This window comes from Artibeus jamaicensis, unplaced genomic scaffold (genome assembly GCF_021234435.1).
Source record: "Artibeus jamaicensis isolate MK-2021 breed Jamaican fruit bat unplaced genomic scaffold, CSHL_Jam_final scaffold_369, whole genome shotgun sequence".
NCBI lineage: Eukaryota > Metazoa > Chordata > Mammalia > Chiroptera > Phyllostomidae > Artibeus > Artibeus jamaicensis.
In genome coordinates this window covers 29,934,021-29,960,287 of record NW_026522042.1, presented here as the reverse complement: position 1 = coordinate 29,960,287, position 26,267 = coordinate 29,934,021, and the positions used below count along the sequence as shown (strand labels likewise).

The following is a 26,267-nucleotide window of genomic DNA, read 5'->3' as shown; positions in this document are numbered from 1 at the left end:
ATAGCTACAGGCTGATTTCATTTTGCACAATGAAAACTAGTCAAAATAAGTTGTGGTGATAAAGTAAATTATTATTTAGAATGCAAAATGGGCATCAATTCATTAATGAAAAGTCAGACTAGCCTTGGTGAGAAAGTTGTGAGATTTGAAGAAAAAGGGAAGTGCTGGTCATCACGGCCATAGCCTTTGTTATCTGTGGGGTGCCCCTGTAGTGTCCACACTGCTGTTCACGGGAGGGCACAGGCCTCAGGGTCAGAGATCACCCTGAGACACAGCAGTAAATAAGGGGAACTGGTTTCTACCTGCAGGCTTGGGACTTCAAAGCACTTCCGTTAACATATCTTCTCATAGAAAAGCAAAGTTTTACATTAGATGCCCTTTACCATCTAAAAGAAAAATGGTTCTGTTTATAGTACATGAAAAATGCACATGGAAAAGAATGAAAATACAGATAATCTGTTGCTCCATGAAAAAGCCTCTAAGAAATAAAGGAGCCATCACGTAATAAATAAAAGTGATGGGTATTTAATAGGCCTAGCAATTAGGAGTCATCCAAAATTACCAGAAAATGCATTGAAAAAGAAGGGATAATATGTCCAAAGAGAGTGATAGGAACCCATTATCATTACAGTAGATGATACCATGCTTGACATCTCCCTTTTAAAGGCATTTTAGTACATTTCATTTAGTTTGTGTTTTATGGTAATTTTTTTTACCATTTTAAAGTCAAAGTTCAAAGTCATTTTAGTACATTTTGGTACTAATAAAGGTAACTTAGTACATTTCACTTAGTTTGTATTATGTCATCCTTTTGGGTAAAGGGAGAAGGGGCTTGGGTATGTAAACATATTTATTTATATTGACAATGTTTTGAATGTTTTAGTTCACTTTATTTTAAGTAACTCTGTTTGTTTTATACTCTGAATTTTGAAAACTCAGCTAGCTCCAGAAGAAAACAGCCATGGGCTGTGCCTTGTGGCTTCATCCATCTTTCAGTCTACTGGAAACAGAATAGGAGTGGGAGGGGCCACGCGATTTCAGGTCTGAAGGCATTCCTTTATTCAATTTACTTAGCCTTAAGAAAAATGCATGATGCCAACAGTGTGACTAGGAAAGGATGTAGTTTCTGAGCTTATATATTTATAAATGAACACTCTACTGTTTTTCCTTAGACTCTCTTATAAAAGATGCTGTTTTGTGGAGAAGTCTGTATTAAAACTTCTTGGAGCTGGAGTTCAGAGGCAAATGAAGGCTACATTGATGGTTGGTCTCTCTCTAGAGGAGCCCCTGTATTTCTGTGGGCTCAGGTTTTACAGTGAGCAGCTGCTGACTATCTGTAGCTGTTGGCCTTGGCCGTCTGTGAGTCCTCTCACCCACAGAGCTGGGGGACACTGTTTGAAGTTGAAGGAAGGTCGTCCTCTGGAACTGAACTGACTTGGTAATGTGAGGCATCTGATGAGCAGGGGGCGGGCATGTCACCAGCCCCTGGTATCACATTCCAACTGAGAGGCTTTCCTATGTTCCCTAATCCCTAAAAATACATCCACTGTTATAGTTTACAAGAGTGTTAGCATGTGGATGGGAGTAACCTTTGACCCTAAAAGCTCAGATTTTTAAATTTCTTAAGAAATTAAAGCACTTTTATTGGATCTTTAAGAGTAGGATGGGACCTGGGCACTGGGTGCACTGGGTCTAATGCAGAGGTCACCCTGCAGCCCAGACAAGTCACACTTCTTAGTGATGAAGACCCTGACATGGAAAAAAAAGGGAGGCAAAGATTGCAATATTTCAAGCCCAGCACCAGTTATGCATATTTTTGTACCATTTTCAGCCTTTCTGGAGAAGTATGAGCCAATAAAACTCATCATGATTTCTCCCCTACTGGGCTAATGAAATAAATGAAAAGGCATACTGGGAAAACAGCTGTCCTGGTTATTCCCTGGTTACCTTTCTGCCCATAGCTGTCAGTTAAGTTCATTTTGGGAAATTTAAAATAAAATGAGTTTGCAGGGCTCTGTGCGTGTAGCAATCACAACCTCGCATTTCATATACACAGAAGGCATGCTGTTGTGTTCATGCTTACGTTGATTCACGGTGTCTGAATTCAGGGGAGCATCGGCAGTCTGGTGGATATCTGATACCTTTTTGCAGTGATTGTGACATGTGTCCGTGGGTAAGAGTATAACTTAGACACTTAATCGTGGACAAAAATAGCAATGAGGGAGAGAATAAGAACATCACATTTAATCCTCTTGCCTCTTGCCAGTTCTGGAAATGTACATTCTTTTGGCCACTCCAGGGCTGGCCCACCTGGTGTATCTCATAATCTCTGCACAACCAGAGGGCAGAGTACTGCTGTGGTGGCTAGCATAAACCCCCAGCCAGATCCCTGGGCTGAGTTCTAGTTCTTTCTTCCTCCCAGGTGGTCAACCCACAGCAACTCATTTTCATTCCTGGTACCTCGGTTTTCTCCCCTGTAGAGTATTGCTAACAGCAGTGCCCCATCATGGGTTTCTTGAAGGTGTTAAAGAGGATAATATAGGTGAGAGTGCTTAGTACAAAAATCTAGCTATTAGTATTTGCTATAGTTGTTATACTGCTGCCATGTTTCCAGGTATCACATGATACACATAGAATTGTGGAAGAGAGAAGGGGAAATGGAGTCATCAAGGGTAGGCCTGGGTTCCTTTCTTCCTCCTCCATGTTTACCTGGCACTCAGTGTGGTTATTTGGCTCCATTTCCCCTTGCTTAGTGGCTTGATATCTGAATAGGGCCATCTCCAGTGTGAAGCTATAACTACACATGGGACGAGTGAACCTGGAAGCAACCAAAAAACGGGAGGTCTTACCCAAACTCAAGGAGCTGCTCTGTAACTCCCAGCTTTGACCATAACTTTTAATATTCTGAAACCTCAGTGGAAGTTCTTAGGGTCCCAGCCATGTGGATTCTTTTGAATGGAACGCCTTTCGGTATGTTGGTAACTAAACATGTTGAATGAGGATTAAGAACCTTGAACTATGTTTCCTCCATGGTGCCTGCTTTTCTTAGCAAGTTTCCAGCATAGTGCTTTGCAAAAGCTAAAGCCTAAACCCGTGCTTGTATAGTCAAAAGGAACATGATGTTTCTTGCATTGTGTCGACTTGGGTGGAATTGAAATAGTGTGCCTTTGGGAAGGAGCTAAAAAGAGATACCTGGAAAATAAGGATTAGTGATCAAATGCAGATTTGAAAATGATGCATTAGCGAGAGGCGATTAATAAATGCCAATTTTCTTTCTGCTACCCGAGCCCCAGAGAGGTGGAGAAGTAAACTAGCAAAATGGCATATTCTTCTAAGTATTTCTTGGTCTCTCATCTTCTATATTTAGTACTTTTTCTCCCTTTTCTATTAACCTATGATCCCTTTGAAATATTAATTGCCATGCATTAACATAAAAGCTCATCACTTTAGAGACTGAGATAGTTTCTGGACTTTCTGAAAATAAAATATTTGAAAATATCTGGAAGCCTTCAGTTTCTGTGGTCAGGCCATTTCTTTTTTTTTTAGAGAAAATTTATTTATTTATTTATTTTACTAATTTTTTTGTTGTTTCTATTCTTTTTTTTAATTAATTTTATTTAGTTATTTTTCAAGTACAGTTTTTTGTCTATTTCTCCCATCCCAGCCTCCCCCGCCCCCTTGCTCCCCACCTCCCTCCCATTTCCACCCCCCCTTAGTTCTCGTCTCTGTGTCCTTCCTATTTGTTCCTCCAAATCCCTCCCCCTTTTTCCCCACAACAAAACAAACAAGCAAGCAGGAAAAAAAACCCAAAAAACAAAGACACTGAAATAGAGAACAAGGGGACAGTGACCAGAGGGAAGAAGGAAGGGAAGTTAACAGGCCATTTCTTAAATCCTATGATGCGGGCAGTGAATTTTTTGTCTTATTTTATCTGGGTATTATGCATTCACTTGCATTCACTTTTTAATAAAATTCCTTTCTCCATTTTTCAGGGAAAACTTAAATTTGATGGCATAGCTCTTTTGCATATTTAAATAGTACTGGGATATTTATATGGCAAAACATGGCTGTTGAAGAGGAAAATTACATTTTCAAAAGTGTAAACTTTCCACTTCTGAAATAATTCTTAAAAACCAATGTATTTTGACACTGATGAATGTTGATAAATATTTTGGTAACATAAATCACGGCCACTATGGTTTTTCTAAATTATACCTTGCAATGTTTTTTTTTCTGTTAGGAAGTTGAAGACCATGTGGCGTTTTTAATCACAGTGCCTACTGCGCTGGCGATTTTCTTTGCGATATTCATCCTCGTCTGCATTGAGTCTGTGTTTAAGAAGCTGCTCCGCCTTTTCTCTGTGGTGATATGGATCTGTCTCGTGGCCATGGCCTACCTGTTCATGTGTTTTGGAGGCACCATCTCTCCCTGGGACCAGGTAAGGTGTTAAAATGGTTTTTATATTTTCCTTGTGTACTCCGATTTGTGGCATACTTAATTCTGTAAACTTGGCCCTAAACTGGAAACAAGAGGCCTTTAGAAGGAAGTCATTTGAAATAGTCATCTTGTGGTGGCCTCATGTCTTGATGCCCATTTTAACTCATCAGACCTGCTGGCAGCCAGGGTGAGGGCCTGGGTCTCACTTTTCACTGGTTTTGGATGGCTAAGTCTAGATTTACACCTCGTAGCACATTTCAGTAGTGCCATCTTCTCCTGGTTCCTTGAGTTTCTTATCATTCCAAGATCCAGAGCTCTGGGATGAGAGCCTTACCTTGTGCCTCTAATTCTCAAAGACTGGAAGTTGCCCTTGAGCTCTTTCTCAGTCACTGGGCCTTTCTCCTCAGAAACATACTTCTATGATACTGAGGTATGTATCAACATGAATACATCATATCCATAAGATTGCCTCCACATGTTGGGAAACTCAGAGTTCTTTATTTGGAACTTGATGAGGCTCTCAGCTTAGAATATGGTTCCTCCTAAAAGGTGTTAGGTTTTCAGGAGGATGTAGTCTGATGAATGGGCTGCTGCTCCCTGGATGTAGCCCACTGACTACTAGATTAAACAGTGTGTGGTCCAGGGCACAGGCAAGTCTGGGCTGGAGATACCAGGTACAAGTTGCTAGCTTCGAGCTTGCAGTTGAAGCTGTGGGGTTCAGCCACCATTCAGGGAGAGTGTGAATTGAACACCAAGAGGATCATCACAGACTTAGTGAGGGCTCAAGAGGCCGGATAGGAGAAGAACAGGAGCCAGGAATGGATGGAGGAGGAGACATGTGTAGGAGCAGGGAACCAGGGAGGGAGAATTGCTGTAAAGAACAAGGGAGAAGGGACATTCAAGATGGGGATAAACAACAGGGTTCAAGCGACAGGGCAAAGGAAAGAGCATTTTGGTGTGCCTTAGCCAGAGAGAGCCCGGGATGAGGTTTCCTGTGGCTTCTGTTGTCCCCTGACCTCAGCCAAGCCATCATCGTGATTGGACTTCAGTTTCTTCTGCAAAGGGAGAGGACTGGAGTAAATGAACTTAGGTTGGCCACTCTGGCTCTAAAAAAGCACTGTTCTAGTGGACAGAAGAATCTATGGTGCATTTTCCTCTCCTGCAGTTCCCCGAAGAGGCTCCAGGGGTCAGGGAGGCTCCCATCACTCTTGCCTTCAAGCCTCTTGGAGGGTGGGCACACACCTTGCTCAGGCCAGTTCCTCCCTTGCCTCAGATCTGCCTCTTTTTTTCACATGCCCTGTCCCCGGGCCTCACCCGACCGCCTTAAATGGTGCAAATGGTCCACAGTCCCTCCCACCTTCACACTGGCGCACACAGAATGGAAGAAGGAGGTGGCTTAAGAGGATTGGTTTCCTGGCCTGTGGCGTGGAGCCACTGGTGTCTCCTTGCACCAATGCTACTTTGATTTAAAGATAAAGCTTTATAAGAAGCCTTACTTTCTAGAAGAGCAAGTCTCCCCTCCATGCTGTCCTGTTTTTCTGTTGTTTAGAATTTTTCTTAGCTTAGTCTCTACATGAATTACAGAACCAGCTTGTCATGCTCAGTGCAAACTCCAGCTGGCATCTGGAGTTAAATTATATGGCATTTCCTATTTTTTGTTTTGAAAGGTATTTAACAGTTAGGAAATAATAAAATGATATTATATAAAACATCCAGAGATGTGTTCTTTCTTTCTTTGTATTGAGTCTGTAGAATGACATAGCATGTCTCTCTAACGATTCTGGTTTTATTTTATGTCCTTCAAAGACTTCTTCTCTTCATGAAATCAGTAGTAATGTTCCTTGAACTTGTTCCTCAGTCTCTATAATTTTTTGGTGGTTTTATAAGAGGGCTTTTTTCTTATTTTCTTTTCTATTTAATATCTATGCATAAGGATATTGCTCTTTTTTATGTTGACCTGGTATGGTGAACTCTTATTAGCTCTGTGAGTTGATCCAAGGTGTCAGTTTATTTATGTAGACAGTACTAATCATCTCCAGATAATTAACATTTTCTCACTTCCAAATTCCAAATTCACTCTGTTCTCATACATTGTTTTGTCCAAGTGTATTAGCCAGGGTTCCTACTGTGGGGCGGAACTGATGAACAGTGTGAGTGGCGTCAGACCTGTTTTCAACATAATTGGGTCATCAATAATTTTGCCAGGAATTCAGTGTTTGTTGTATGATTATTATCATTGTAAGAGAGCCAGTTAATCAGGATAAGGACCTCCCACCTGTCTAGAGTGCTCTTCTTCCACATATTGCGTGGCCCCTCTGTTACCTTTATCAACCTTATGCATCCCTGCCACAGAGCAGTGGTCTTTGATCTCCAGATGCTAACCCATGGGGAGACACCCTCAGCCTGCTTTTTCCCCGTAGCACTGACGATGATTTACAGCACCCCACACCATATTACATATCTCTCTCTTTGTCTATGGGCTGTATCCCCTGAGAGAATATAAACTCCTAGGCTGTGACTGTGTTTTTACCGTTGTCTCTTTGCACCCACAAGAGTGGCCCACTGATGGAAGGCGCTCATGGCTACTCACTCAGGGTCTCCATTAATGGATGCCTTGATTTTGTCATTCCAGATTTGTTGTTGTTGTTGGATTTTTTATCCACTGGTTCTGTTTTTGCCTATCTTTTGTGTTTATGACATACATTGTGGTTATATTGATGCTGTCCACTGGCTTTAAAAAATCTCTTTGAGCATATTAAGCATACTTATTTCATAGTCATTTTTTACTTCCATTTTCTCAAGATCAAATTCATACAGGTGTTGAGTTTGTTGGCTAAATGTCCCAGCACTAGTTATTCCAATGTGCTTTGACATTGCCATTGCCAAGCTCAGGTTGAGTGGGATTTTCTACTTTTGCCCTGAGACATATTTCCACCTGTGAGGTTGCCTTCAATGTGCAGCCAGGGTCCCTGGGAGAACTAGATTGTTTGTGGAGCCTCAGTCTACTTGACATTGCAGGTGGGGTGGCCAGCCCTGCTTGTGGCTTGGGAAAGTTTCTGGGACATGGCTATGTGTGCCTGATGCTCAGAAAAGGCCATGGACAGGCAGGTTGCAGCTCTTTTTGGTCACTCTTTTTATTTGGGGGGCTTGGATGGGATGTCTTTCTCACACTGTGGGCCTACTCACACATCGTTCCAGAAAAGGGCCACTTTGGGCCCCATTCCTCCACTGGAACTTGAAATGCTGCCCAATCCTCTTGGCCACAGCTGCCCCATTTAGCAGGCATGCAGATTTATAATGAAAGCATTCTGTCACATGAGTCATAAGTCTGGTGCCTTTTAATATAGGCTCCTTGGTGAGCACTAACCTATGAGTGTTATAGTAGGTTCACTGTGCTTAAGGAATTGTGCTCAAGGAGTGGTTCCCTATAGGAGTGGTTAAATTAACACTGTTGTAGTAAGGAGGTGCAGGAGTGAGCACACTGAACAGATGAAGGGGACAGCCACACATGACCACCCTCACCACTGACACCACTGGCAGGTTCAGGGTTCCCAATGTGGGGGCGACTTTCCTCACAAGTCCCCCCATGTGCCACGGATGAGAGTAAACATGACTGAGACATGATGTGATCTGCTTAGGGAAGAAAAGTGGCTGATCCCTCAAAGGGGAAGGGCCAAGAGTCCCCTGCTCAAGGGGCTTTTATTGGATTTGTTTGCACAAGAATACAGGTAAGGATCAAACAATAGATAGCATTCAAAGAACTGTGATGGCTTATTCTCAGTCAAAGTCAGATAGCTAAGGAGCCATAAAACTTTGAGGAACAAACTTCTTGCTTAGATTCTTATCATTTAAATGAGAGCATTCTAGACAAAGCAGGTTTCATAGGATTTTTACATATTCTTTTTTATGCCTGATTTACCCCTGATACCTGCCCTTTCCAGCACAGGGCTGCACCGCCTTCCCCATAGTTGGTTTTTAGGCTTAAGTGGATTAGAGCCAGGAAGCACTTCTCCCAGATGGAAATGAGGACTCAGGCTATGTCACAATAGGTGGGGAGACGAGGGTCCAAAGCTCCCTCTTTGTCGCAGCCCCCACCCTCCCCTGAGTCTTTCCATGATGGCCTCCCAGGTGACTGTGTCTGGCCTAGGTTGCCCCTCTCTGAGGGGTCGTACCCACCATGGACATCGACCATGTTGTGGGAGCAGGGAGATGAAGCAGAGATAGCATCTGCTGGCAGGAGACAAGCTTTGTCTCCTGTGGCTTGCATTTCAGAGGTCACTTGCTTAGCCATGGGGGGAAGTTACAATTCCTGAAACCAGGCAGGGCGGTTCCCAACATCCCAAGACCACCCTGAGGTTTGGTAACTTCCTAGAAGAATTTGCAGAACTTACTGAAAGCCATTATACTCACAGTTACAGTTTATTACAAAGAAAGAATAGAGGTGAACATCAGCCGAGGGAAGTGTCCAGCAAATGTGGAGCTCTCACTATTCCCTCTGTGCGGTCATGGATAGTGCTCCTCTCTCGATAGTGTTATATGGCACTGTGCACAGAGTATTGCCTACCCGGGAAGGTCAGCTGACCCTTCTGTGTCCAGAGCTTTGACTGGGGCTCAATCACCTACTGCCTGCATGGCTGACCTTTAGTCTCCAGCTTTACATGATACCTGTAGTTTCCAGCCCCTCTGAGGCAGAACTGATACAGGATGGCTCTAAATCCCCATTGCAGATCATATTTAGACTTGTCTCTGGCCAAAACTCCCAGGCAAACAGAGACACCTCTGTCAGGCAGAGCATTCTAGGGGCTCAGGGATGACTGCCCGGGAGCATAAGGCAAAGCCTAGACCCCTCTTTGGGTGAGGAGAATTCTTCACTGCTTGGCTGGCTTGAGTGTGGATTCTGCTGTTAATGTGTCTTGTGCAGAACACAGAGCATAAGCAGCCAGCATGTGTATCATTGGGCTTTGCCAAGCTCTGTTCTGGGTGCTTTCCTTATGTAACCTCATTGATCCCCACATAACTCCATGAGGTGGGCATCATCACGCTCATACTTTCTAAAGGTAGAAACAGACACCAGACGTTGAAGTGCCTTGCCCATGGCTAAGCTGCTGGTGAGTGAAAGAAACAATTTGAACCCAGAGGGTCTGACTTCAGAGGTCAGCTCTTATTCATGATAAAAGTTGTCTTCTGGGAGTGATGTCACTCCCAGGGAACATTTGTCCAGTTCTGGAAACATTTTTGATGGTCACAACCTGCATTGGGGAGATACCACTGTCATCTAGTAGGTAGAATTCAGAGGTGTTGCACAGGGTAGCACCCCCTCCACAAAGAATTATCCAGCCCCAAATGCCACAGGTACCAAGTCTGTGTCTTACAATATGGCCCCTGAATGATGACTTTTAAAGAACCAGTTCCTAAAACCTCAGTAGGTGGAATTGTACGGAATTACCAGGGCACGATTTAAGAGTGTTGGCGTCAGTTTTGATTGTGCAAAAAGGAATCGTGTTGCAATAACATGTAGCCATGGGAAAGGTCAGGCAAGTAGAAAGGTGGCAGGCTTAGAGAGTGGTGTACTACGCCATGTGGAAGCAGTTACTGGGGAAATAAGGAAGATGAAAAGGAGAACTTCAGGGGATTTGCCCGCACAGCCTTGACTGCATATGGAGCCTTCCCAACAGTGGCGTTTTAATTCAGCACAGATCGACCCATCTTGAAGTCCCTTTTACCCTGGGCTGCCAGCTCCCCAACCCAGCTGATGTTTGTTCTACACAGCTGCCTCTTGGAAGGAAATTTTTAAAAAATATTTTGTTGACGATTCCAAAAACTCCAAGTAAAGCCAGGTGGTAAATTGCAGAGTTTTTGGCTCCAGCTGTTTAGTGGCTGCATCTGTATTTTGGATAAAGTCCTGTCTGCGTGCTTCTTGCTTGAACTGATTTGCCAACATACCCTTAGTTTGTGTTGTGCCTTTCCCACTGATAAAATAATAGACAAGACAAATACCATATGATCTCACCTGTAAGTTTAATCTAATCAACAAAACAAACAAGCAAGCAAAATATAGCCGGAGGCAGTGACAGTAACCAGAGGGGAGGTGGGAGGGGTTAATGGGGGGAAAGGGGGAAGGGTTGTCAAGAACATGTATAAAGGACACATGGACAAAGCCAAAGGGGAATAGGATCAAGGGTGGGAGGTGGGCATGGCTGGGGTGGGAGGGAGTGGTGGGAGGAAAATGGAGACAACTGTACTTAAATAACAATGAAAAACAAAAAATGATAGACAAAGAAGGTGGTGCTGTCACCATATTTAATCTTATTTTTCTGAATGGTTTGAAAAATACTTGATCTATTTTGAGCTCAAAAGTAGTACAGGGGTATGTAAAGTATTTGTTTTCTTTGTACTGTTAGATCAAATAAATGGCATAGTTTAAAATTTTTTTTAAAGATGCCAGTGCCAGTATGCATGGGGTGCACCCTTCTGCCTTCTGCACATGCCCAGTGCAGTTACACCACATAGCGCTGATCCCTGTCTGGAGCTCTAGAATGTGGGACTTGCCTAATAAGTAAGTCCTGTTAAAGAGGATTAACTATGTTTGACAAACTGTCTCCCGCTTGGGCCATAAGTCTGAAATCAAGGAAAGGGCAGAGCCACGCTCTGTCTGAAGTCTGTAGGGAAGGTCCTTCCTTGCCTCTTCCAGCTTCTTGTGGTTGCCTGCCATCCTTGGCTTGTAGACATGTCGCTCCAATCTCTGTTTCCGTCACCATGTGCCACACTTGTCTGTGTGTCTCTTGTCTTCCTGTAAGGAGAGCCATCATACTGGATTTAGCGCATACCAATGTTTTCATCTTAAATTGATTACTTCTGCAAAGACCTTATTTCCAAATAAGGTCACATTCACAGGTGCTGGGGGTTGGGACTTGAATATATCTTTCTGAGGGACACAATTCAACTCTTGACATATTTCACAGGAAGGAAGAAGACACACTGTTTCTTAAGTGGGTGCTCTCCTGCTGTACCTTGTGGCTTGTCGCTCTGATAGTCACTTCCTCTGGTTAAATTTCGGTAACTGCTCTTGATGTCGGTCTTCACTGACTCTGCTGATCCAGCTCGGACTTAAATGTTTGCCATGGAAGTTTTCACACTTCTCCAAACTGGTGTCCATCAGGCATTAGGGACATTCTTGTGTGTGATTATCTTGTTGAATTAAATCCACCGTCAGGAATATATAGATAAAATAACCTGAAGATTGTATGGCTGTGTAAACAAACAGAGCAGCATGAACAAATGCTTGTGCACTAGCGAACTTGGTTTACCTCTGCTGTCTGAATAATGGCAATGCTTCTTTGGGTTCCTACATTAGTGACGTCAATCAAGTAAGTCTTTCTTTTCTGATACATTTTTGTAATGTCTTTGGTTCACTTGGTGAAGTTTCTGCTTTTTAGGTGCTGTTTTATTTAATGCATTTTTAACACAACAAATTCATTTCATCTCAGTTGATAACTACTGACTTATAACCCTCACTCTAAGATGGGAATACTCTTCAGAAGGTAGCAGGGCAGGAGGGCAATTGCCCAGATGGGCTGACACTTATACACAAAAGATGCTGGGTTGGCCGAATGAGGACAAGAGGGCTGAGTCATATCTCCATTTGACTCCAGTTTTCTGCATCCCTCATACTAAGAGCTCATTGAATAGAGTTAAGTAAACACTTCCATTCCTGACAACCCCATTTCAGTCTTGGCAAGGAGACCATGCTGAAGTTATTGTATAGATTTGTTAAATTACCTACTCGAAAAGCTAACATTTTGCTCCAGAAAGAAGAGACTTTCTTTGTCCTGTTTCCTAAAAGTATGCCAGACATTCAGCATGTGCCTATGTGTGTTTTGTTACAAAAATAGGACATAAGTGTGCAAACATAATTCTCTTATTGAAAGTGGGTGAAATGTAAGAAAACAAAGGCTCTCATAGGCTTTGAAATAGTACAGAATTAGTTTGCTTTTCCTTTAGTGCAGTCACCTGGAATGCAATTAAAGAATGTATATACTGTGTGGGGAACCTAGCAGCATGTGGCTGAAAATGGAAAACTCCAGCCTGTCCCTGAGAATCTAAGAAACCATCTCTGAAAAGAGAAAGAGAGAGAGAGAGAAATCATCTCTGTCTGCTTTTGTGCACCAGGGTGATTTCTCAGGGGGCATTTCAGAGTTAATATGAAGAAGCACACACAAATCAGAGAAAAAGCAATATAAAAATTATTCTAACAGCAAAGATGAAGGTTTTTGATTTTTTGTAATGGCAAAGAACATACTGACAAAATGTGAATCTTAAGGATGTGCAACAGCACAGACCAGCCTGAAGTGTTGTTATTTTGAGATCCCCCACATTTCTGCTGTTTGGAGCAGAGGTGGCGTTTCTGTGTTTTCCCTCCTCTGAGCTCCCGGCCAGAACCTGTGAAAGTCACAAGGGCTATGCAGTGACCTGGGAACTTGCCTCGACCCTCACCGGGCCTTGCAGTCCTGACTTGGCTCTAATAGACAGCTCTGCCTGTGTTTCTGGAACAGGCTCTGTGCTTCCTCTTCCTTCTCTCCTCCTGTGATTTTCTGTAGTGGAGCACAGGCCCCTGGTACTGAGACGGACATTGTAATTAAACTGTCATTGGCTCATGGGACAGGCACAGCCATTCTCACCTCACCATTCTCACTTTGGACACCTTCTCCCCTCACCCCCACATCAAAGTGCATTTGAAAGATGGGGTGGCTTTGGAGGCATTTTCATTTGCTGTTTCCAGTGTACAGCACAGTGTCATGTGTTGTAGGGGTCACATCACAGATACCTGTGGAAAAACTGCATGAGAGTACACATAGCATGTCCGTATGCTTGCCTCTTTCATCACAGAAGTGATAGAAAACACTTCTACCATCCTGGTCCTTCCCTGCACCAGGCATTATTCAATTACTTTACATACATAACTTGTTTGATCTGTACAACTCTGTGAAATAAGTGCTATGGTACTTGCAATTTCTCAGTTGAGAAAACCAAAGCACAGAGAGGTTAGGCAAGTTCCGCAAAGTCACACAGCTAGGAAGAGAGCCAGAATTTGAACACAGCATTTTGGCAACCTGATCATTTCCTGCCAACTCCATATGCCCATTGTAGTTGACAGCTGTGTGGTGTTTCCTGTTGTGACTTGGCAATCGACAGCTTATTGTGTGATGAGGAAGGCAGTTGTTTAGGAATTCTAGATTGTTCTGTCTGAACTGATTTTGGTTACGTTGTTTTTGGGAAAAACTTCATGGAGAAATAGCTGTTACTTCAGAGATGACAAATCAGTCACGCTGCTGGTTTTAATTGTTAGCACCACATAATCCAAGTTGGAGGTATTTTCATTCCCTAGAATGAGTCACTAAGAGAAATGGGACATATTTGATCTCTGGGATAAATATTTGTGTGTGTGTGTGTGTATACACATATATATAATATCCGGCAATATTATTAGGAATCAATGGTTGCATTTATATTGAAATGAACACCAATTCCTTATAAATAGATTCCTTATAATTTCCTTTCCTTCTGCTGGTGTTGTCATTGGTTCTGTCTCAGCTCCTGTGTACCCGTAACTGGCCATTGCTTCTGCATAGGAAAGCCCCATCAGACTCAAAGGCATTCGCCAGGATGCCAGCTCCGGGTGCACTCCAGCCCAGCACTACATTCTCTCTGTGTTGGGAGAAGCTGCATGGGTTTCGTCCAACACCTTGCTTGATGTCTGCATAGTGTGGCTCATATGCTCTGGTGCCAGCCACTGTCGGGAGGATGCTGGTCCTGTATATGCAGCTCTCAGGGCACCTGGAAATGCCTCTGGGGAGGCCAACCTGAAGTTGAAAGAAGTCATGACTGTGATCTGAAATTTATAATGTTTTGCTGAAAAAGTTAGACTTTTATTTTACATGGGAGGAAAAATGTTCTGTGGGCTTCCAAAGCATCTGTTATTGACACAGTTTAAATGGAGACATTTTTGATGGTGGTTGTCTTAGGGCTTCCTGCATTCGGTGTCCTTGTGTTTGCCAGATGGTTTTATGAAAGGTTGTGTTTGTAACAGAATTCCAGCTACCAAGATGCCTTGCATCTTGGGTGCTGTTGTTCCGTCCAAAGACACATACTTCCTGGGAACTGGTAAATAACACAACCTGTTGCTGGCAGGTTGGGACTGTGTGTGTATCCACGTGAGTGTGCAGGAGAGCTGCGCCATGAAGTGGAGTGGATTCTAGATTCCAGGCTGAAGCAGCAAGTTTGGAGGAAAAAATAAATCCAGAGTTCAAATTATTTCCTATTAAGAGTTGCTAAGCAACACCTCACTGAGCATCTCCATTATTCAGTATTTCAGATTTCCTTTTCTCAGCAGCCACTAATATCATCCTTACCCAGCAATTTCACAGAGTTGAGAAAAACAGAGTTCTCAGTTTGGAAAGGCAAAGGCATAAGGAGAGTGAAGAAAACCACAGAAAGAGGGAGGCAAGCTCAGGGATTTGCAAAGAATTTCATCCAGCATCCACCCTGGAAGAAGTCTACCACAGCCAAGGAAGAATCTCCAGAGACGAGCAGATGGAATAATTCCTGGTGCAGGGCCTGGAGTGACAGAGAGGGATGTTTCCCAGTGAAAAGGGCATCAGTTCATCATGGTTCCAAATCTACTAAGTTCCAAATCTACTCAGCCATTTCAACCCCCTTATTGTCTCAATAACAGATGGGACAATAAGAAAGAAAATTAATCAGGGTATAGGATATTGGAGAAATACCACCAAACAAGTTGATCTAACTGGAGACTTCACCGAACAATGCAGAATATGTGTTCTTTCAAATTCATGTGTAGTGTTTACCAAGATAGACCATATTTTCAACCATAAAAATATCACTAAGTTTAAAAGGCTTACTGTTCTACAGAATATGGTTTTTGATTATAATGGGCTAATTATAAATCAATAACAAAGAAATTTGGTTAATCAATCAATAGCTGGAAACAAAATCACCCATTTCTAAATAATCCAGGAGTCCAAAAAGAGATTACAAGAAGCATTAGAAAATGCATTGAGCTAATGAAATGAAAGCATGCTGGATTATGATTTGAGGGGTGCACCTAAAGTGGTACTTAGAAATTTATAGCATTAAATGTACTAAAATAGGTAAGGGCTCAAATCAACAACTTAAGCTTTAAGAAACTGGGAAAAAAGGAGTGTAAATTAGAAGAAAGGAAATTAAAAGGAAAATAACAGTGAAATTATAAACAGAAAACTACAGATAATCAGTGAAACACAAACTAGTTCTTTGAAATCAATAAAATTGATAAAATTTTAGCCAGACTGATCAGAAATAAAGGTAGAAAATAAAATACCAATATTATGGATGTGAGAGTGGTTGACATTGTAGATGCTCCAGACTTTTAAAAGGGTAAGGAAATAGTCAGTTGGCCAAAAAAGTTCGTTTGGGTGCCCTTAAGGTGACTCTAGTAGCACTTAGTTATCTTTAACTCAGTTCGAAACAATTTTGTTAGATCGTATTGTAACAGCTGGCATAACAGCGTGCATTAGAAAAATCTTATTAAACTCAGTGAAGTTTTGTGAAGTTTTTATCTTCAATACTTTAATATTGAAGATAAAAGAAAATAACATTTTCAGCATATTGTGCTTTATTATTTCAAGAAAGATAAAATGCAATTGAAATGCAAAAAAAAAAATTTACACAGTGTATAGAGAAGGCTCTGCGATTGAACAAACATGTCAAAAGTGGTGTTAGAAATTTTGTGTGGGCAATTTCTTTTTGGACGATACTCCATGGTTGGGTACACCAGTTGAAGTAGATAGCAATCAAATCAATACATTAATTGAGAACAATTAACATTGTACTTTGGGGGAGATAACGGACATACTCAAAATAGCCAAATCAAGTGCTGAAAATTATTTGCACCAGCTTGATAATGTTCATTGCTTTGGTGTTTGGGTTCCACATAAGAAGCACAAAAAAAACCCTTCTTGACCATATTTCCACATGTGATTCCCTACTTAAATGTAATGAAAGCATTCCATTTTTAAAACAAATTGTGATGGGCTGTTAAAAGTAGATATTTTACAATAATGTGGAACAAAAGAGATTATGGAGCAAGCTAAAGGAATCGCCACCAATCACACCAAAGGCTGGTCTTCATCCAAAGAAAGTGATGTTGTATATATGGTGGGACCGGAAGGGAGTTCTCTTTTATGAGCCCCCTCGGGGCAACCAAAGAATTATTTCCAACAAGTACTGCTCCCAATTAGACCAACCCAAAGCAGCACTTGATGAAATGTGTCCAGAATTAGTTAACAGAAGACTCTTAATCTTTTATTAGGATAATGCAAGAGCAGATGTTTTTTTGATCCAGGCAAAAACTGTTATAGCTTGGGTCGGAAGTTCTGATTCTTCTACCGTACTCACCAGACACTGCACTTTCTGATTTCCATTTATTTTGGTCTTGACAAACTTCTCTTACTGGAAAAAATTTCAATTCCCTGGAAGACTGCAAAAGGCACCTGGAACAGTTCTTTGCTCAAAAAGATAAAAAGTTTTGAAAAGATGGAATTATAAAGTTGCCTGAAAGATGGCAGAAGGTAGTGGAACAAAACAGTAAATACATCATTTAATGAAGTTATTGATGACAGTTAAAATGTGTCTTTTATTTTTATTTATGAACTGAATAAACTCTTTGGTCAACTCAATATTATGAACAGCTCTATGCCAATAAATTCTTCATTTACACAAAATGGACAGATTTCTTGAAGAGCGAACTAACAAATCTCATTCAAGAAGAAATATAATATTGAATGTCGGCCCTGGCTGGTGTAGCTTGGTGGACTGAGCGCGGGCCTGCGAACCACACGATCGCGGTTTGATTCCCAGTCAGGGCATGTGCCTAGGTTGCAGGCCAGTTCCCAGCAGGGGACACACAAGAGGCAACCACACATTGATATTTCTCTCCTTCTCTCCTTCCCTTCCTCTCTAAAGATAAATAAAGAAAATATTAAAAAATATATTGAATGTCAATGGTAACTGAAAAATAAAAATAAATAAATAAAACCACAAAAGGAAAAAAATGTACCCTGAGTAGCCCTATGTCTATGAAATAATTCAATATGTTGTGAAGTGTCTTCCCACAAAAAAAATCTCTAGGCCCAAATGTCTTTTCTAGTAAGTTCTACCAAAATTTAAGGGTAAAATAATCCTAATGGTATAAAAATTCTCATAGAAAAGGCAACATTTTACACCATGAGGTCACAATTAGTTTGGTACCAAAGCCAAAGACATTATAAGAAAAGAAGCTATAGATTCTCACACACACACACACACACACACACACACACGGAGTTTATCTCAAGAATACCCAGCTGGTTTATCATTCAAATATCAATGAATGTGATTCATTACATTAACAGATTATTTCAATAAATGCACTATCTCTCATCATGCTAGTAGATGCAGAGGAGGCATTTGACAAAATAAAACACTTATTCGTGATGGCATCTCTCAGCAGTGTAGAAATAAAAGGTACTACCTCAAACTAGTAAAGTTCAATTGCAAACAAAATACAGCATCACACTTACCAGTCAAAGACTGAAGGCTGTCACCCACGATCAGGAGTCAGGTAGGGAGGATCACTCTCACCACTTCCCTTCCAGATTGTACTGGACCTCCGAACAAGTGCAAAAGGCAAGAAGAAGAAACAAAGACATACAGACTAGAAGATAAGAATTCAGGCTGGCTTTATCTGTCTGTGTGTGGACTGTCCATTGTAGGAGCCACTAGCCATGTGAGGCTGCTGAACACTTCAGATGTGGCTATTTTTAACCAAGATGTGCTTCAAGTGTGAACACTGACTTTTAAGGACAAAGTGTGAAAAAAAATGAAAACCGTTTAATTCATCATTTTTTACTCATGACATAATAAAATTATAATATTTTGGAAAAATTGGCCATACTATATATGACATGTCATTAACATCAATTTTACCTACTTTTAATGTGGTTGCTAGAAAATTTAATATTGTACATGTGACTTGTATTGTTTTATTGAATAGTTGTGATCTGTGTTGAAACCTAGGATATGCCACTAGAACTAGTACATTTACTGGGTTTGCAGTTTAGAAGGTTGGGATACAGAAATAAACTGTATTCTTTTTTTCAAAGTTTTTATTTATTTATCTTTAGAGAGGAAGGGAAGGAGAGGAGGAGAGAAACATCAATGTATGGTTGACTCTCGTGTGTTCCCTGCTGGGAACTGGCCCGCAACCCAGGCATGTGCCCTGACTGGGAATAAACTGTATTTTTATATATTAGAATTTTCCAATCAGAAATAGAAAAACATACCACTTATTATAACATACAAAATGTGAAATACTTGAGTAAATTTGAGTAAATGTTTATAACTCTTCTACACAGAAGATTTATAGAAGAGTGAGTACCTCTTCTATAATGTCTTCTATAAAGCATTCCTGAGAGAAATTAAGAATTAAGTAATTGGAGAGGTACACTTTGTTTATGTACCCAAAACTCGATGTGGTTGTCAGTTTTCCTTTCATCCTCTGTAGATTCAATTGCAATAACAATTCCAGCTCTTTTATAGAGTGACAAGCAGATTCTAAAATGCATATGGGCATGTAAAATGCCTAGAACAGCCAAAAAAATCTGAGGAAGCAAAACATGGACATATTAGTCTACTGGATTCCAGAACTTATGATAAAACTACAGTAATCAACATAATATGGCATTTGTATAAAAATAGATATTTAATGCAATAGCATACAATAGACTATCCAGAAATAGTCCTACATGTATATGGTCAATTTATTTTTAACTTTGTTCCAAGCCAATTCACTGGGAAAGTATATGCTTTTCAAAAGTAGCTGATGAAAATATTAGATAGTTGTGTGTAGGGAACAAACTTTCACCCTTAGCTCATGCAATCTACAAAAATTAACTCCAAATTGATCAAAGACCTAAAATAATTCCAAAACTATTAAACTTATAGAAGAAAACATGAGAACATGTTTTGGCACTCGAGTTAAAAAGCTATTTGTGATATAGAGCACACCAAAAACATGAACTATTAAGGAAAAAACCTGATCAATTGGACTGATCAGAATTATTATTTTTTTTTACTATTCAAAGGCACTGCTGTGGAAGTGAAAAGGCAAACCATAGACTGGGAAAAATAGTAACAAAATATATGCCTGACAAAAGTCCATACTAGGAATATATGATAACAGATTCTTTTTTTTTTTTTGAATGAGGGTTTTATTTTTTTTACTGAAGACATTTAATTCTAGAGATATAAAAATTGATTTAGGGTCCAATTAAAATCCCATATGATCAAAGTCTTACTATTTATAGGGAAATTTTTATTATTTTTATTCTTTGTATTATGATTTTTTTTTGTGAGAATGGGATGAGAAGAAGCTACTTTATTTTTTTAATTTATTTTTTTAGTTACTTTTCAAGTACATTTTTTTTTTTTCCCATCCTACCCCACCCCTCCCGGTCTTCCTTCCCTGATAACAGATCGACAATTCAGTTGTACCTCAAGAAAAATCATTCATGATGTTTTGTAGTACACAAATAATTTTCATATACTCCATTTCGAGTTATTGATACGATATTGTCAGGCTCCCCTGAGAGTTTGTTTGTTTTTTTATTTTAAACATGGGAAAACAAACAAACAACCTAAAAACCTGAGATGCAGAAAGAGGTTTTGTGACTTGCCAGAAACATGCAGCAGATCTCCAGGTAGAACTGGCCGTTGCTTCCTTCCTTCCTCCCTTCCAGCCATTCATATGTGCTGACTCAGCAGCTCTTGGCCCCTAGCCCACCATGCCTTTAGAATGGCTAAGCGAAAGGAGGGATCTTTAAGGAGAATAAAGTTATGGAGATATTGTAATGGATTGGCAATGTTTGTTTTTATCAAGTCTACAAAGGTGGTTCCTTCAGCACAGCTTTATTACTAATGAAGCTTTATAAGAAGTTGGCACATGGATTGATGAGTTGTTTGAAATTCAATTTCTGTTCAGCCTGTTTTTAAAAAAAATTTTTTTCTTTGAACATGGGAAAACAAACACACATGCAACATGCCTAGGTCACCACCCTATATTTTTTAGTGCTCTTTATGTGCAAAAATTATTTTTATTATGAATTTTACTTCCTGATGGGAGATCCAACTAAAGAACCAACTATTTTAAGAGGCATAAAAACACAGATGCACAAATGTGAAGTAATGAAATAAAATTTTGTGGTTTTTGTAGATAGATGAACTGAATTTCCTGTAGAAGGGAAGTAAATGAGGGCTTATTATCATAAAGTAGAAAAATAACCTAATCTAACTTTATCCTATTGGCCCAGATGCAGACAAATAGATGGAAAGAGGGAGAGCTCTGAAGGCCACCTGTCTGGTATGGCAGAGGCAGAATTAAAACATAGTAGGATAGGATGGACTATTCAGTAAGTGGAAGAACAAATAAATGAACAAAAGAAAAATGGACTATTACGAAAAAAGTCAGATTTCTACTTCAGTCCAAATAAAATTGTAGGTGGATTAAAATCTAAATTAGGAAAGCAAACTGTTAAGGTTTTCATAAAAACATAGAAGGAAGTCTCTTTGTAACGTCGGTGTAGGGAAGGGTTTCTTTAGGGCATGAACAACAGACAAAAAATTATGAAAGAGAAGTAATGAAGACATGTGAAAAGAAAGATCCATTTCAATTATTTTTACTTATCTTCAGATCCTCAAGAAACAAGTCTCGCATATGTGCACAAGGTGGCATATGCATGAATAAATTGGAAACTGGATAAATTACAGTATTTTCATTCAATGCAATACTAAATGAGTCAAATGAATGAAATAGATCTACCTAGATCAACACTGATACATCTCGAAAGCAGAGTGATGAGTGAAGAAGGCATTTGCAAAATTGTACTGATAATATGAATAGCAATGTTTTGAATATTTATAGGCAAAAATATTAAAAGAATGAAAACATGGATGAGAAGAATAAAGTACTGATTTTTGTCTCCTGGTTATTTCTGGGGAAGGAGAGAAGAGAAAGTGAAGAGGAGAGTTTACTTATCACATCCTCCATGAGTGTGTGTGTCTGTCTGTACAAGTGTGTGGAACTCAGTACCAGAAGCTAGAATGGCATAACGTTCAGTGTGTGAGGAGTGTTCATGTGGTAGTATACTTTTAAAAATTCAGGTTTTAGTGTGTTGCATTTTATCGTAAAATATAAAAATTTAAGAAAAACACCAGCTATACTAAATCTAACTCCACCTTGGACCTGGATTTGCCATTCTGTGCTGTGGGTCCCCAGTCCAGCTTTTAGAATCTGACCTCCTTACCTGCCTCTCTACCATCCCGCCCTCTGCTCCCTCCCCCACAGCCTCTGTTGTTGTGATTGTTGTTCACTGTGGTTAAGTAACCACTTCTTTTTTTGCCTCGTGTTTGTTGTTGTCACTAGTTTTAATAAGAAGTGTTCTATTTTTAAAACTTAAAAAAGTTGTATAGCACTATACAAATGCCAGGGAATGCAATACTGAAGGATGGTAAGATTTGGTCACTGGGATCTGTATTCAACAATGAATGAACACCAATCAAAAAATGTATAATCATTTAAAAGAAATAGCTAAAATGTGATATCAGTACATTTACTTGGGATACTTGAGGGATTAATAAATGGCCATATTTCTTAAATTCTATACAGTAATTGTAATTACAATAGAATATTAATTGCTTTCCTTGATTCCCAACTATTTTCCCCAAAACCCCAAATCTATGGACAAAATATTCTAAGAAATGAAGGGGATGGATCTGCAAGGAAAAAGGATCCATGGAAAAAGCCAAAGGGGTAGGACTGAGGGTAGGAGGTGGGAGTGGATGGGGAAAGAGGAGAGGATGGGGGAAATGGAGACAACTGTACTTGAAAAACAATAAAAAATGTAATAGCAGCAACAGGAAAGAAATGAAGAATTGAAATGAAGGCATCTGATCCTTCTCACTTCATGTAGGCATGCTGTTGAATATGACATCATTGTATTTTTGACATTTTTTATTGTGATTAACTACTGTAACATTAGCATGGAAGAATAAAATAAAATAATTGTAGGCTGATTAAAATCCTGCCACTCCCTCCCATTGTCTTCTGCAGGTCTTCTTGTAAGGCCTGCAGAAACTCTTAAAGTGGGGTGCCCACAGGGACATGGTAAGCACTTACTGCTTTGTATTCTGTGTCAGCATCATGCTACATATATACTTGAAAAAGATGAAACTGAGAATCTAGATGTGATGATCAATACTTACTTCTTTCATTATTTTAAATGCAAAGCCATCAAGACTAAGTAGGAGATATATGGATGCTGCACACTCTAAGGATGTGAACACAAGCTTATAAACTGTCTTATGAACTGAAAGTAGAAACAGGTCTTTATCATTTAGGGGCATTGGACCACTGGTCTCTGGTGTGGCCCCTGTAAGCTTTAGTCTGGTTATGTGGGGGAGGGCAACGTGACCCTAGACCATAGGGTGGAACTGGGGTCCTACAAGGGTGTGTCCCACTGTTGTTTTAAAGAGCCACTGGTTTCAGCCTTCACATCCTGGGTGTCTGTCTTGTAGTAGGTCTCTGTGGCTCTAGAATCTGCTTTGTAGCTTTGCAGGATGGTCTGATGGCTGGGAATCAATTTTCCTTCAATGGCAATTTTTTATTTCATAGCTGTTCAGAGAATGCTCCTGTCTGCTAAGCAAAATACCTTCTTTCTGGTATTAGGTTACCTGGAAAACCTGCTCAGTTGGGTGTGTGTTGAAGATCAGGTCAGAAGAAAGTGGGTGATGACCTTTTCTTGGTATTTTGTCAGACTTTGACAGAGTTTGTGGATTATCACATTTGCACAAAGAGGACTTTTTTTGTCTAGTTATGTAGGGTAAAAGTTTGGGGCTATGTTGCTTGGAGGTCTGGGGGATCAGGATCAATGTTTCACCCATACTCTCAAGTGAACCAGTTTAAGGTTTCCCATATAGAGTGTGGCCCAGGAAATAATATTTTTGGAATAAGAGCGACTTGTCCTTCAGTTGGAGGGAAACCTAAGCTCGGGTTTCTTTGACATTGTCTCTCTGGATTCCCCTTTGCTCATGATTTAACTCCCAATGTGAGACCCGGTTCTTTGTCATAATGACATAATCAGAATCTTTGTCAGACCTGGGGTTTGTGGCCCTCAGGACCTTGTCAGCAGGGATAGTTCAGGGTATCAGACTGCTCATTTCTAAGCACTGTAAAGATTCTCATTGCCTATAAGCTGTTGCTTAATTAAATGAATACACATTTCCTTACAAGTCCAAAAAGACTTTTAATTAGTTTCAATTGAGTAAAAAGGAACTAATTAAAAGGGCCCTAGGAGTCGTTGGAGATTATGTCAACTAAAGCACAGCTAAGGTTTCTTTCTTGTTTTGAGTAGAGGGTATCGCCCATGTGTGCTCAGCGATGGGGCCTGTGGTCAGTGGATCCAGCTTCACTGGTAACACTGAGATGTTTATTCCCAATGTAATTAAATAGCACAGACTCGAGCACTGACAGCTGTCAGACAGGAACATTATCCTCCGATTGGCAAGTTGTTTTTTTCCCCCAACAGGTAATAAAATGACTTAGTAATGATGAATTTCTATAGACAAAAGGCTTTAGAAGTCCTTGGAAAGCTCGATGTTCTTACTTTAGTTTTTTAGTAGAGTCAGTGTAGAGTGCAGATACAGTCAGTCCCCATTATTTGTTGATTACATGTTTTTGATTTTGTCCACATGGTAATATTAACTTGTAATCCGCAAGTCAGTGTCCGAGGTCGTTTGTGGACGTGAGCAGAGTGATGTAAAATCTGAGTTTCCCAGTGTGCACCTTCCCGACTGAGGTGGAACAAGTCTTTCAGCTCTTACACTATAGACAAGTGTCCCTTTCCTGGTCTGTTTCCAGCACTGGTTTTTTGAATTTTGGGGGATGATTTCACTGCTTAAAATGGCCCCCAAGCATCATGCTGAAGTACTGTCAGTGTTCAAAGAGCAAGGAGGCAGGGTGCTGGGTGGGTATACTTCTTTCAGGCATGAGTTAGTGCTGCCAGCTGGGAGTTCAATGTTAAATAATTAACAATATATAGTGAAAAGAGGTGTCTCTAACAGAAACACAAGAAAACAAGCTTATATACTGGATTGGTTGAACCTAGGCCTATATTTAATGCTTCAGCATTGGCTGATTTAGTGTTTATGGTGATGTTTTACATGCAACTCTCCTCAGAGAAGTGGACTGTGTCTTACCTTGGGAGAAGTCAATAAAAACAGTAATGCTATAACCTATGGAGACGACATTGCAACCACTGGTTTCAAGTTTCTGACTCTTCTTTTCCTTTTCCATTTTCATATTTGATTGTTGAAATAATATATGCCTTGGCCTTGATATTTCTGTGAGTTGTATTATAGTCCCACTCCGTTTCAGCCCATCTTTGAAATATCAACAACCCGTGATATTAGAAAACCAGAAAAACAGGTCCGTGAGAAGGATTAAGGAATTCCAGGATTAACATTCCGAAACAAAGGTCCTTAAGTCAGAATGTCCCTGCTTTTCAGCAGCTGGTGCTTTTGGCAACAGATTGCCTGCAGGTGCCCACGGGGTGATGCTGTCCCCCATGCTCTCTTGTAGGCTCCTGAAAAACAGCCCTGCAGTGGAGAGCATAAGGACAACACACCGGATGTGGGCAGTGTGGGGGATGCTTCTGTGGTGGGGAAGGGCTCAGAATTCAGATAAAACAACTGCCATTTCTTCAGAGTGTATCCTGGGATACCCATTGGCTCTGGCCTATTAGTCATTTCAGAGCTGTTCTGCCTTCACAAGGGATTCTTTCTATCCCTCGAGTGGCATTTCGGCAGATTGACCTTCTAAAGTGGCCACTGGGATCAGGCACTGCCCACTTCACAGGCACCAGCTAGAGAACATATGCTGACCTCCAACAAGCAGAAGGCTACAAGAGTGTCATAACAGTATACTAGGACAGGGGTTTTACAAAATGCCCATGTTCCATAGCAGCCCACATCATGTCCCAAGGATTGGCTTGGGGTGCTCAGCCTCTCCCATCAGCTCCCTCAACTCTCTCAAGCCACCACAGAGCTAAAGAAAAGGGGTTGCTAAGCAAACCAAGTTTGCAGATTTGTCCCCTAGCAGCCCCAGGCACTCCAAGGAGGACAAGTAGGGCTCCATGGACCAAGGGCATTAATCCACACTACAGGGAGGAGTGTGGAATCACAGGTAAGATCGTGGGCTTGCAAGTCACGTAATGCAGTCACTTGTGATGTCACTGGATACAAGTTGTGAGACCTTGATCATGGGAAATAACTTGTCTAGTCCTCAATTTCTGACTTTTAAGTCCGTGATGTAAATACTTGTTCATGGGTGATTTCAAGTTGCCACCAGCACACAAAATTTCTGAATACTTTTATAGCCTCTTGGGTTTGGCTCACCACACAACTGAATGGAATCAGGAGGCATCAGAAGAACCCACTGAGAAAAACAAAAAAGATGTGAAAGGCTTATAGCATCTGTTTATCCCAATCTTTAGGGTACAAGTAACATAAAGTAAACATTTTTCACTGAGCCTGTGCTGATTTAGATGTATTGTATTGATAAATTTTTCTCACGTTACAATGGCCTGTTCATTCCATGTCAGCATTTGTCTTTTAAAGATCTGTATTATGAAACATTTACAATACACTTAGAAATGGAGAGAATACTATAATAAGCCCTTATA

At 40.6% G+C, this 26,267-nt stretch overlaps 1 protein-coding gene across 2 annotated transcripts in view; it reads left to right on the top strand.

The window, feature by feature from the left end:
- The window catches only part of ADCY2 (adenylate cyclase 2), a 355,653-nt gene that overhangs the window by 16,590 nt on the left and 312,796 nt on the right, over window positions 1-26,267 (top strand). For both annotated transcript variants that reach the window (XM_053657169.1, XM_053657168.1), the window contains exon 2: window positions 4,241-4,438. In XM_053657169.1, coding sequence (XP_053513144.1) covers window positions 4,241-4,438 — 198 coding nt within the window. The remainder of the gene's footprint in view (window positions 1-4,240; window positions 4,439-26,267) is intronic.